This window comes from Protopterus annectens, chromosome 9.part0, assembly GCF_019279795.1.
Source record: "Protopterus annectens isolate FY-2018-M chromosome 9.part0, PAN1.0, whole genome shotgun sequence".
Lineage (NCBI taxonomy): Eukaryota > Metazoa > Chordata > Ceratodontiformes > Protopteridae > Protopterus > Protopterus annectens.
Genome location: NC_056743.1, coordinates 559,585,665 through 559,597,687, shown reverse-complemented (window position 1 = coordinate 559,597,687; position 12,023 = coordinate 559,585,665). Strand labels below are relative to the sequence as shown.

Sequence of the window (12,023 nt, the reverse complement as noted above, 5' to 3'; positions counted from 1 at the left end):
ACTTCAATTGGGCTAGCAGCTTCCTATAAGTTCTAACTCGCACACACATGAAGCACTGAAGCAAGTGCCTCAGTCAGGCTTTAAGATACACATGAAGCACTGAAGCAAGCTCTTCATTTAGGCTGTTAGCATTTGGTATTGCACTACCACTGACTACAAGCTCTAACATGAGTTCTCTCACACACACACACACACACACACACACACACACACACACACACACACACACACACACACACACACACACACACACACACACACACGAAGTCCTAAAGCAAGCACTTCATTCAGGTAAGAAGCTTGCTACAAGTTCTAACACATAAATGAGACACTGAAGCAAGTGCTTTAGTCAGGCTGTCAGCATTTGGTATTGCTCTACCACTGACTACTCCTCCCAAGTCCTTGCATGCAAGATGGCTTTCCCCGTTCAGCTCCCCAAACTGCAGTTTTGGTATATGGAACCAAACTCAAAACTCTTGATCTTCTGTATTAACCACCAGTCATTGTACTGAAAACATATATATTCATTTTATTGTACTCAGCTATTCAGTATACTTCATATGTAAAAGATGCTACAGATGAGTAACTGAAAGTGGATATTTTCAGCTTAAAATACAAGTCATTTTTCATTTGCAACACCCTAAATTGTCATTATTTCTTTCTCATAGGTACACCACAGATCCAGAAACTAATGACAATAATGATCAGCAACCATAGTATTCTGTTTCCAAAATCTAAGGATGAGCCCGCATCCCTACCCACACAATCAGGAGACAATAAAAAAGCACCAATACCACGCAGCTCAGTTGGCTGGGACACTGCAGAAGATGTTCCGGTAAGGTATATTGAAACATTATATAAAGACTTCTATTATAGCATTTTCATACGATAAGATAAAAACATTTAGATGGGCTTGTATCGAGTCTTGCTGTATTTTTTGTATTAAACTGTGGGATCTGTTACAGCTTTAAATGCATTTTGATTGTTGTGTTTTCTGCAATAGATGTTCCTCTCTGTAAGTTTTAAGTTCTATAATTTGGTCTATTGTTATGCTCTGATCTAGGTGTTTCCCAATCTGCATATGAAATTTCCATATTAGCTAAGTGTTGTGGTAGTAATATTCAAATACATACCAAACAAAAAATGCTCAAAACATTTAGCGCATCTAGATTCTTTTTGATTGGTTATAGCCTTCTAGACTCAGCGAGATGGCTTTCACAGTTTTCAGGGATTATCCTTGGTCAGCAATGGGAGACCTAAATGCCATTCTGGTGCTTCAACATGGAAGCAGGCACGTGAGGACTAGGTCATAGAGCTCAGGACTCATGCAGTACAGCAGGTGATGTGAAATGACCCTTTACTCTACACTACACTGCATTACATTAGCCTGTCAGTAGGAGAGATGGTAAATATATGCAATTTGCCCTTTACAGACATTTAACTTTCTACCTCTCCATCATTCCAAACTTTCCCTTGGATTTTCTTCAAGTGATTGATATACTTTTTCTCATTTCTCAACTGTATGAGCTTTGCTGCTCAAGTCTGTGAATAAGTATGCCTACTTTAGTAAACTTTGCAGGAGAAATGCCTTTGGGATAGACTCCAAGATCGGAAAGTCTCATCTGGCCTCATGGTGATGAAGGATAAAGTCCTTACTGTGCCTCAGATGACCTGTGTCTGACTATGACATGTGCACTACAGGGACCAGATGGGGAGGATAGGAGGGAGTGGCTGTCAAAAGATTTTAATACTCTTAACATATACTGGAAGAATCACGCAGATAAAAGTAAGCAAAAAGGTTTATTTTACATGCATGGAGACATGCTACAAAGTACATGGTATGTCAGCAGTCTAAATTCTGTACATTTCACATGGGTTTTTATACCCTCTCCTGCACGTACACAGTGACTGGTTACTAGACAAGGAATTTCACTCAAAGCTATAAATTCACATCCTGGAGCCTTAGATGGTCAGAGGTCAGGCACAAGATAAGCTTGTGCCTGGATTAAGGTATCATCTGTGCATTCCTCTTTGGTCAGCAAATTCTTTACAAGAAAAACAACTTATTTTAGCTTATTTCTTTGCACGCAATGCAGTTTCACATTTTAACCCTTACTATACATGATACAAGGATGTTGAACACAAAGATTCTTGCTACATTTCCCCCCTAACAACACTTTGTATCATCAGTAATACATTTTATTCATACAGTTTTTCGCATGACTCGTTCTGTATATTCAGAATAATAAGCTTTAGTTGCATTGGCAGACAATACATTTGATATTATCATTCGGATGCAAGGAATGCAGCAACAACCCAACAGTAGGAATATAATGGCACCAACACATATAGCAATTAAGACATTCATAAGTACTGTTCCCCAATTTCCAAACCAATTTTGGAAAAAGTCAGTTAATGGATTTTGTCCTGGTTTTGTAAGTTTAGAAACTTGTTGTAGGATCTCCAGATGGCTGTTAATGTCATATTCGTTGTCTGTAATAAACGGACAACACTCACAAGTACCTCCTTTCGCCGCTAGGGTGAAATCGAGCGCCATACGATTCTGCAACACTACAGTCCTCATTGCAGTTAACTCAAACATCACCAATCTAGCGCAGAAAAAGTTGCATTGCTCAGAGTTTCTAACAGTTTTGACAGTTTTCTGAGCTCCCAAATGGATTTTACTGTCCCATACGCTGGAAGAATACCAGCCCAGGAAATAACATCATCGCCCAAGTCCATGTGTGATAGCCCCTTGCTGCTACTATGGGCCAAATCGTGGTGATAGATCCAGGATGCATCAACGTTACCTACGGGATTAACAGGTTTATTAACAGCACGTACATTTCGTATTTTACCTTGGGGAAGAGAAAATGTATGTCTTATAGCTGGTGCTAAATAACCCAAAAAGCTACTGCCTGACCAATTCCTTGGTAACCATTTGTATGCTTTTCTACCACAGATAAAATAACAATCATTTACTTTAAGTGTAATATTGACTGGGACAGAGTGATTTCCTTTATCTTGCAGCCCTTTAAATAAAAGATCATACACAGATAACATTTTTTCAAAGAAACTTGTGTCATTAACAAGCCCTGTACTATTAACAAGCAATCTTATAGGCTTGAAACTCGTTGCACAGTGCCCATCTATTGTACAGTTATGAATTATTGTTACATTACACTGACTCCATCCAACCTTACAGTTCCATTCTGGCGACCCATGAGGGGTAATGCTATTTTGTCCTTTAAGGCTACATTTGAAGTTTCAAATAATAAATTAGTCCATGTATCATTTGCCCCCAAAGGGACTGTACCTAACATTAGACCACCATGTACAGTAGGGATAGCCGTGCATATCCAACAATTTGAAACATTAAAAGATAGAGCATATGCATACTTAATAGCTTGGTATGTATTAAAAGGCGGATGCCAGGCCGTATTCTCATCTCTCTTTACTTGGCTAGTCTTGTTTGAAAATAAAAACGGCCAAAACAGAAAAGTAACAATCACACTTATTAACAACAAAATTATTTTGGAATGCTTTTGTGGGAAGGGCTGCTCCCTCCCGGTTCCAGGATCCTGTTGTTATTCTGATCTGAAAAGCAATTATTCATTAAAGAAGTGTTAGTTTTGGTCAGCAATTTCCTCATGTAGTCTGCTATCTCTTCACCCCCCTCACGTTCCGCAGGCAAAAGATTTTGCCACTGTGGGACGTAATAAGGTCTCCCGTATAATAGTTCAAATGGTGTGACCACTTTTGAGGTGGGAGTGGTATGCATGGACAAGAGTGCCAGAGGTAAGCAGTTTATCCAAGACTGATGTGTCTCAGCCATGAGTTTACATAACTTGCCTTTGAGAATGCCATTATGGCGTTCAACCAACCCTGCTGACTGTGGGTGGAAGGCACAGTGATGTTTTAACTCGACCTGAAAAACGGCGGCCAGCTTTTGAATAACTTGGTTTACGAAATGTGTGCCATTATCAGAATAGATGCGTGTAGGTAATCCAAAATGAGGGATAATGTTATTCGTAAGGGCCTTGGCTACCGACAGTGCATCTGGGTGTGCTACCGGAAAAGCTTCAACCCATTTCGTAAAAGCGTTAATAATGACTAACACAAATCGCTTCTGTTGAACAGGAGTTAGTTCAATAAAATTCATGCAGATTGTGTGAAATGGATACGGAGGCAACGGAAAAGCTGCTGGGGTGATCCGCACCCCACCACCATGGTATTGTGCACAAAGCAGGCACGATAAACAAAATCGTTTAGCGTATGCTATAAAGCCCTTGGTTCAGAAAATTTGCTGGATTATTTGAACCATAGCAGCAGGGCCCAGATGAGATGGGCCATGCGTCACTAATGAGGCATACCTAAAAAGGTTTGTTGGCAAGACATACTTATCATTTGGACCTACAAAAACTCCCTGCTTTTGAATAGCCCCATATTTAACCAATCGCTGTTTTTCCCGAACTGTACTAAGTTCCTGCATTACCTGTAAAGTTTGTAGATCAAATTTATCTGTAGGGTAAAGTTCCTTCTGTGTGGTCTCGAGTGCAAAGGTAGAGGTTAAGGCTACACTTTTTGCAATTTTGTCAGCCAATGCATTTCCAAGTGATACCGGATCCTTGGCATTCGTGTGCGCTGCGCACTTACAGATGGCCAGTCCCTGTGGCAGTTGGACAGCTTGTAAGAGGCTAAGGATTAAATCCTTGTGGGTTATTTCCTTTCCTGAGGCCGTAACCATTCCCCTATTTTTCCATTGCTGTGCAAAGACATGGACCATGGAAAAAGCATACTGACTATCTGTGTAGATAGTAACTGCCTTATCCTTGGAAATGGTGCATGCTCTGGACAAAGCAATCAATTTGGCCGCTTGTGCGGACAGGTTCCTGGGGAGGGGTCTTGCCTCTAGTACCGTAGTCTCAGTTGTGACTGCATAACCCAGTTGTGTAATGCCTGCCTCATTTTTACATGCTGACCCATCTACAAACAGGGTCCAATCTGAATTTGCCAAAGGTTGGTCCTTAAGGTCTGTTCTTGGTAAGACATTACAGTGTATTAAATCTAAACACACGTGAGGGGCACCATCGTCAGCTGTAGGTAACAGCGTGGCTGGATTAAGAGTGGTGCATCACTCAATGGTCATGTGTGGTTGTGATAGTAGCGTTGTCATGCAGGATAAGTGTCTGCTAGGAGAGAGAAAGGTAACTTTATCCTGTAGTAGTATAACCGCGACAGAGTGCGGTACTCGTAAGGTAAGGTCATGAAACAAAACTAGGGTTGCAGACGCTTGCACAGCCAGTGCGGCTGCGACTACTGCTTGTACGCAGTGTGGCAAAGATCGTGCCATTGTGTCCAGTTTACTGGAATAAAAAGCTAATGGTCTCAACTTATCCCCATAAGTTTGCAACAGAACCGATGTCATAAAGCCCTGCTTACAATCTACTGTCTGAACAAAGGGTTTTGTATAGTCAGGGAAGCTAAGTGTTGCAGATCCTGCTATCAATTGTTTTACCCTAGTAAATGCCTGTATTGCCTTATCCGTCCATTGCAGCGCGTCATATGCTGCCATGGGAAGTGCAAAAATAAGTTCCGAAAGTGGACTTACTTCCTCTGCATAGTTGGGAATCCAACTACGACAAAAATTTGTTATTCCTAAAAATGACATCATTTCTTTTTTTTGTGCTGGGCATTGGTGCCTGTAAAATAGCTTCTTTTCTACAGTTATCTAATTGTCTACCAGCAATTGAAATGGTATAGCCTAGATACCGTACTTCAGTTTTACAAAATTGTAATTTAGATTTATTTACCTTATGTCCCTCTTTCGCCAAAAAATGCAATAACCGAATAGTTTCAGACTCACAGACAGCCTCTGTGGGTGCAGCCAGTAAGATGTCGTCCACGTACAATAGTAGATGACAGCCATGCTCTGGTTGAAACTGTGCCAGGTTTGTCGACATTTCTTGCGAAAAGATTGTAGGGCTTTCACAATATCCCTGCGGTAGTCGTGTGTATGTGTACCACTTGCTCATAAACATAAAAGCGAACCAAAACCTACTATCTTCCTGTAGGGGAATAGAAAAGAATGCGTTACTAATGTCAATAACAGAAAAATACTTATCCGTGGGAAGGATATCATTTAACAAAACAGATGGATCTGGGACCATAGGAGCCCTTGGCAGTACAGCAGCATTTACAGCCTGCAGATCCTGTACCATTCTCCATGTCCCGTCCAGTTTCCTTACTGGGAACAAGGGTGTGTTACACGGTGAATGTGTACATGGAATTAAAACCCCAGCTCGCAGTAGAGCCGTGATCACTGGTAGAATGCCTTTTTATGCCTTTTTACTTAATGGATACTGACGCTTATGAGGTCTAAAATCGGATTTTGGAGTTATTTTAACCTGTCCTGCTGTTTTCATTAGCCCAATGTCGTGCTGTCCTAGGGACCATAAGGATTTTGGTACTGACTGTAGTTTTAATTCTTTTTGTGGGGTCAGAAAGCATAGTCAGGATGGCATGCCTCCTGTTGGTGTTAACCAATCTTCTCGAAGATGTACCGTTGGCCTGACCTGGGCTACCCAATTTAACTTCTGTACCTGAACCCCCTTACCTGCCAGCTGTTCTGGTGTCATTTTTGACCAATCGGTAACCTTTTTCCCAACTATATACCATGCCATCTGTTTTTCCCTAGTCACAGATACATGTGGGATTGAGGCATTTTGAAAAAGCTGTTGCATGTCTCTTGTGAGACTACAAGTAATTGCGGAGTTCCCTGCCCTGTCCCAATAAAGATTTTGTAATAGGATCCTGGTCACCTTGTGTTTAAAAAATTGTTCCTCATACTTGGGATCAGGTCCCACATTTTTCCTGTAATACATTGTACAGTGTAGTTGTTTGGCAGCCTCTGGTAACTGAATAGCCGTACTATATTTGCTCAAAGCTAGGTTAGTTAACTCATTGGCCACGCTTTGTGGTCCTGTTTTAATAAGATCATTACTATACCAGTAATGTAAATCCCCTTGCCCTCCCTGCAACATTTCATCCTGGATTTTCATACGCTTAGCCAAGATTCCTGATGCAGTTGGTACGTCATCTTCTTTATGGACAAAAAATGCACCTTTTTGCACTCGAGCCACCACTTTCCTTATTCGAAAATTGTTCCCTATGCCTCTTATTAGCTTCTTTTAACCATTTCTGTGTTTGAGGGAATCCCACCTTTACTGGATTTTTAACTTTGCCTCCTGCGTCCCTACGCAGATCTCTCACCAAATTTTGACATTCTGATCTATTTAAGTTACCACTAAACCCATAATTTGTCTTTCATTTTTTATGTATTTTAAGGTTTTTTTTTTTTTTGGATGTAATTTAAACATATATTCCTCATTTTCAGTCCTTTTATTTAAGCAGCCCTTACTAGCACAACAACTGCTTCCTATTCCCATTTTTCTTATTTAAAAGAAAAACTGTTTCCCATTTTTCTTATTTAAAAGAAAAACTGTTTCCTTTTCCTGAGATCTCTACCGGTCTTTTGTAAAATTTAAACAAAAGAAATTCCTTTATGACTAGTCCCTTTGTTCTTTTTAAAAAGAGAACAATACAAAAAGAAAGAAAAAAAATGTTACGCTTACCTTTCAAGGTTCTTTCGCCGTTCGTCACCGTCCACGGATCGAATCTAAGAGTGACTGGCCTCTACTTACGACTTCTTCGTCGGAGGTCTTTCCGTTCAAGGGAGCCCGAGATTCGTTCTCCCTTTCCTGTACAGGTTTTTCAGTCCCTCTTATGCGATTGCATCGTGAAGAGGTGGCCCCATGGTCTTGGGTGCCAGAAATGTCAAAAGATTTTAATACTCTTAACATATACTGGAAGAATCACGCAGATAAAAGTAAGCAAAAAGGTTTATTTTACATGCATGGAGACATGCTACAAAGTACATGGTATGTCAGCAGTCTAAATTCTGTACATTTCACATGGGTTTTTATACCCTCTCCTGCACGTACACAGTGACTGGTTACTAGACAAGGAATTTCACTCAAAGCTATAAATTCACATCCTGGAGCCTTAGATGGTCAGAGGTCAGGCACAAGATAAGCTTGTGCCTGGATTAAGGTATCATCTGTGCATTCCTCTTTGGTCAGCAAATTCTTTACAAGAAAAACAACTTATTTTAGCTTATTTCTTTGCACACAATGCAGTTTCACATTTTAACCCTTACTATACATGATACAAAGATGTTGAACACAAAGATTCTTATTACAGTGGCTAATATCAGTTTTCCCATCATGGGGGGGGGGGGTACAAAGATGTTGAACACAAAGATTCTTATTACAGTGGCTAATATCAGTTTTCCCATCATGGGGGGGGGGAGCTACCTATGTTCTCTGCAACAGCAGTATTAAGAGTCTTGGAGAGCTCCACACTGTAAGCTGTATAGTGCTTGGTCAGGAGGTTGCCCATGCAAGGAAGTGTGCATGCACCTATCAGAGGCAGCAATTGCAGAGCTCTCAAAGGTGCTGTGCAGTGGAAGGAGGTTAAGGCATACGTCTCTGCAACAGTCTAATGCTGCACTAGCATCCTTACTCTTCTCACCAGCCCAGAATGTGGTTCAGGTTCAGCATGGGGAGCATGAGGCAGGTTTGGCAGACCAGATGAATGAGGCCATGAGCTGGTAGTAGCTGCTGTCTATCAGCAGTATGGAAAAAGGGACAAAAAAAAGATTATAAAGTCTACAAGAAAGAGTATACATTTTTTGTATTCTAAAAATCACTGTCTCTCTGAGCTCCAGTGATCTTGTAGTGAGAATATAAAAGTAACGGGGGGGTCACATGGGCATCATACAGGGGACTTGCTCTTGCAAAAAAAAAAAATCCCGATTTTGGTGCCTGCAATTGCATAAAAGCAGTTCTCTGTGTTTATGTGTTTTTTAAACACCTTTATTAAATTATCACTTGTGACACAGGTAAAATTACATTTATATAAAAGCAATTAAACTGTATTAATAAGTTTAAGTTTACAAACATTATACTTCACATATAATGCTATATATAATATAACCTAAGTAACATTATAGGTTCATAGGTTCATAGCTAGGTACTAGGCTATCAGCCCAAGGGCCTAAGTAAGCCTAGCCAACAAGGTTCCCTGACTTTCGCCACCCAAGCAAATTATTTTCCTGTGGCCCTGTCGAGCAGAGCCACAGAAGTGATCCCTGGGGTGAATTTCCTATTTCCCATCTACTCATCAAGATTTTTCTTGAAGAGTGCTAATGAGGAGCTCTGTTTGACATAGATTGGCACCTTGTTCCAGAGCATGGGAAGTTTCTGGAACAGGAATCTATCCCTCTAGCATGTTCTGTTTATTGTGGTGACAAGGTTTAGGTCCCTAAAGCACATAGCTCTGAGGGCTTGGGATTTCTTTAGGTGGAGCATGTCTAACAGCTCTGGGTTTGACATAGCTTTGTATGTTAGGCAGAGATCACCTCGGAGTAGGCAATATGCTATGGAGTAAAGCTGGAGGTTTTGAGACGGTCAGCATAGGGCATCTGTTTGAGGCCAGTAATCCTCTTTGTGAGGTACTTCTGCAGCCTTTCCAGCAGTTGCAGATGTCTTGTGAGGTACATTCCAAAAGGGGCATTGTACTCTATAATGGGTCTAATGAGTGATGACTAGAGGGGAACAATGACCTCTTTTTTCCTGGATGAGAACCCTTTTGTGATGAGGTGTGGTACATAAAAGGACTTCCTGACCACTGTGGTGATGTGATTATCAAAGGAGAGACTACTGTCCACCTGGGTCCCAAGGTCTCTTATCACACTTTAGGTGTTAAGTAGACTGCCGCCTATGTGGTAGTTCATGGGTGCAGAGTTTTTACCAAAGGGGATGACAGTGCACTTCTTGGCATTGAACTTGAGGCCATGGCTCTGACACCAGGTGTCTATCTTGGTGAGGCCCTTCTGTAGGATGTCCACATTGTTTGGGAACTCGATTATGGATCCTAAATTGCAGTCATTTGTGAACTTTGTTAGCCAGAGACCTTCTGTGCTAGCCTGTACTTCAGAGAAGTAGATACCAAACAGGAGAGGACCCAGGACTGAACCCTGTGGTACTCCACTTGTCACTGGTTTGAAGTTGGATGTGGAGTCTGCAACTTTTACAGTGCCAGATCTGTCAGTGAGCCAGTTGGCAACCCATCTTGTGATGTAGGGATTTATACCTAATTTAGTGAGTTTATCTATAATTCCAGAATGGGGGATGGTGTTGAAAGCCTTGACAAGGTCAAGTTAGGCTGTGTGAACCACCTTACCCTCATCTACAGCTTTAGTGAGTGTTTCAAAGATCAGGTTCAGGAGACATGGTCTGCCTTTCACAAACCCAAACTGGGTGGGGTTCAGAGTTTGGAGGTTACCAATGTCTTTGTTTATAAGTTCCAAGATGATACGTTTCATGGCTTTGCAGACCAGTCTCATTAGGCTAATAGGGTGATCATTTCCGGGGTCTGTGGTTGCTCCCCCTTTGTGGAGTGGGATAACTGTTGCTGTGCACCATTTAGTGGGCACAAAACCTGAAATGAGGCTATGATTGAACATGGTACGTAGGTGGGGAGCCAGTTCATTCTGAAGTTTGTGTACAATGCAGCCTGGGATGTTGTCTGGTCTCATGGATGCTGTGTTCTTGGCTTTAGAGATTGCAGTTTTTACCTGCATAGTTGTGATTACAGGAACTCTGCATTCTTCTGGTATAGATATAGGGCCTTTAGGGGTGAGAGGGGGTTAAAGTTAGCACTGAAACTATCTGCCAGGATGTTGGCAATATCAGTTGGTTCTGTAATTTTCATGCCATTGTGCTGTACCTCAGAGCAGATCTAGGTGTTGTCATTGAGATTCTTGACATAGCTATAGAATGCTTTGTGGTTGTACTTAGAATCATTGGTGATTTTTTTTTTCGTAACTAGCTTTGGAGGATTTTATGAGGGATCTCAGCTTCTTATTGAGGCTGACCAAGGAGCTCCTCCACTAGTGATTTTATTCTCTTCTGCAACAGTTTCTTCATTCTGTTGTAGAGTTTGTTTATGGCAGGGGACCACCAGATTGGCTTCCTTTTTTGTTAGATAGTGTCTTTGTTCTGTTAGGGATGGCACAATCCATGCACTCATGTAAGTGATTATCGAGTGCATTTGTGTAGAATTCAGCAGTTGTAACAGTATTGTCCATCTGCATGGGTGTCATGAAGTTCGTCACTTCTGTCTTAAGAAGCATGAAGTTGGCTTTGGAGAAGTTTTTTACTGTTGTTTCCTTAATGGGGGGTGGGGGCAGGATGTGGATATCTAGGGTGATTAGCTTTTGGTCAGATCTGACCAATGAGGAGATGACCTCAGGTGTGGAACACCAGTCGCTCTTGTTGGTAATGACTAAGTCTAGGATATTGTTGCCCTTGGTGGAGGTGTGGATAAGTTGATCCAAGGCACTGGAATTTATGAATTCCAGAAAGCATTGCACGGAGTTGGTACATCAGTAGTTTTCCCAGTTAATGGTGGGGTAGTTGAAATTGCCCATTATTAGGGTGTTTGGTTGAACCCTAATATTTTCCAGTATATCAAGAAAAGAGGAGTGGGAATCCTGGGGCATGGCGGGGGACCTGTAACAAGCTACAATTTGGATTGCAGTTTTGCCCAGTTAGTTGCATTTGAATAATCTGGGATGCATTATGCTGAGCAACTAGCCTGGAGGTGTGGATATCCTTAATGAATATGGACACACCTCAGCCTTTAGTGTTCTGGTCCAGGTTTTATGGCTGAAAGGTGTGGTATGAATTATAGCCTGGTAATGCAGGGGTGCTCTCTGGAGCCTTGCACCAGGTCTCAGTCACTGCACAGATATCGATGTTCTCCATTTTAAGGAGCACCTTGAGTTAGTGCATTTTGAGGTTTAGACTTCTAGCACTGAGTAACATTACCCTCAGTTTTTGCTTGCCTGTACCTGTTACGGTGATGAATTTGTCATTTGAACCTTGCCTAAAAAAGGC

At 41.5% G+C, this 12,023-nt stretch overlaps 1 protein-coding gene across 2 annotated transcripts in view; it reads left to right on the top strand.

Annotated features, from left to right (window-relative positions):
- Positions 1–12,023, top strand: part of ARHGAP25 (Rho GTPase activating protein 25) — a 913,359-nt gene that overhangs the window by 858,072 nt on the left and 43,264 nt on the right. For both annotated transcript variants that reach the window (XM_044083089.1, XM_044083090.1), the window contains exon 9: positions 669–835. In XM_044083089.1, the coding sequence (XP_043939024.1) occupies positions 669–835 (167 nt within the window). The remainder of the gene's footprint in view (positions 1–668; positions 836–12,023) is intronic.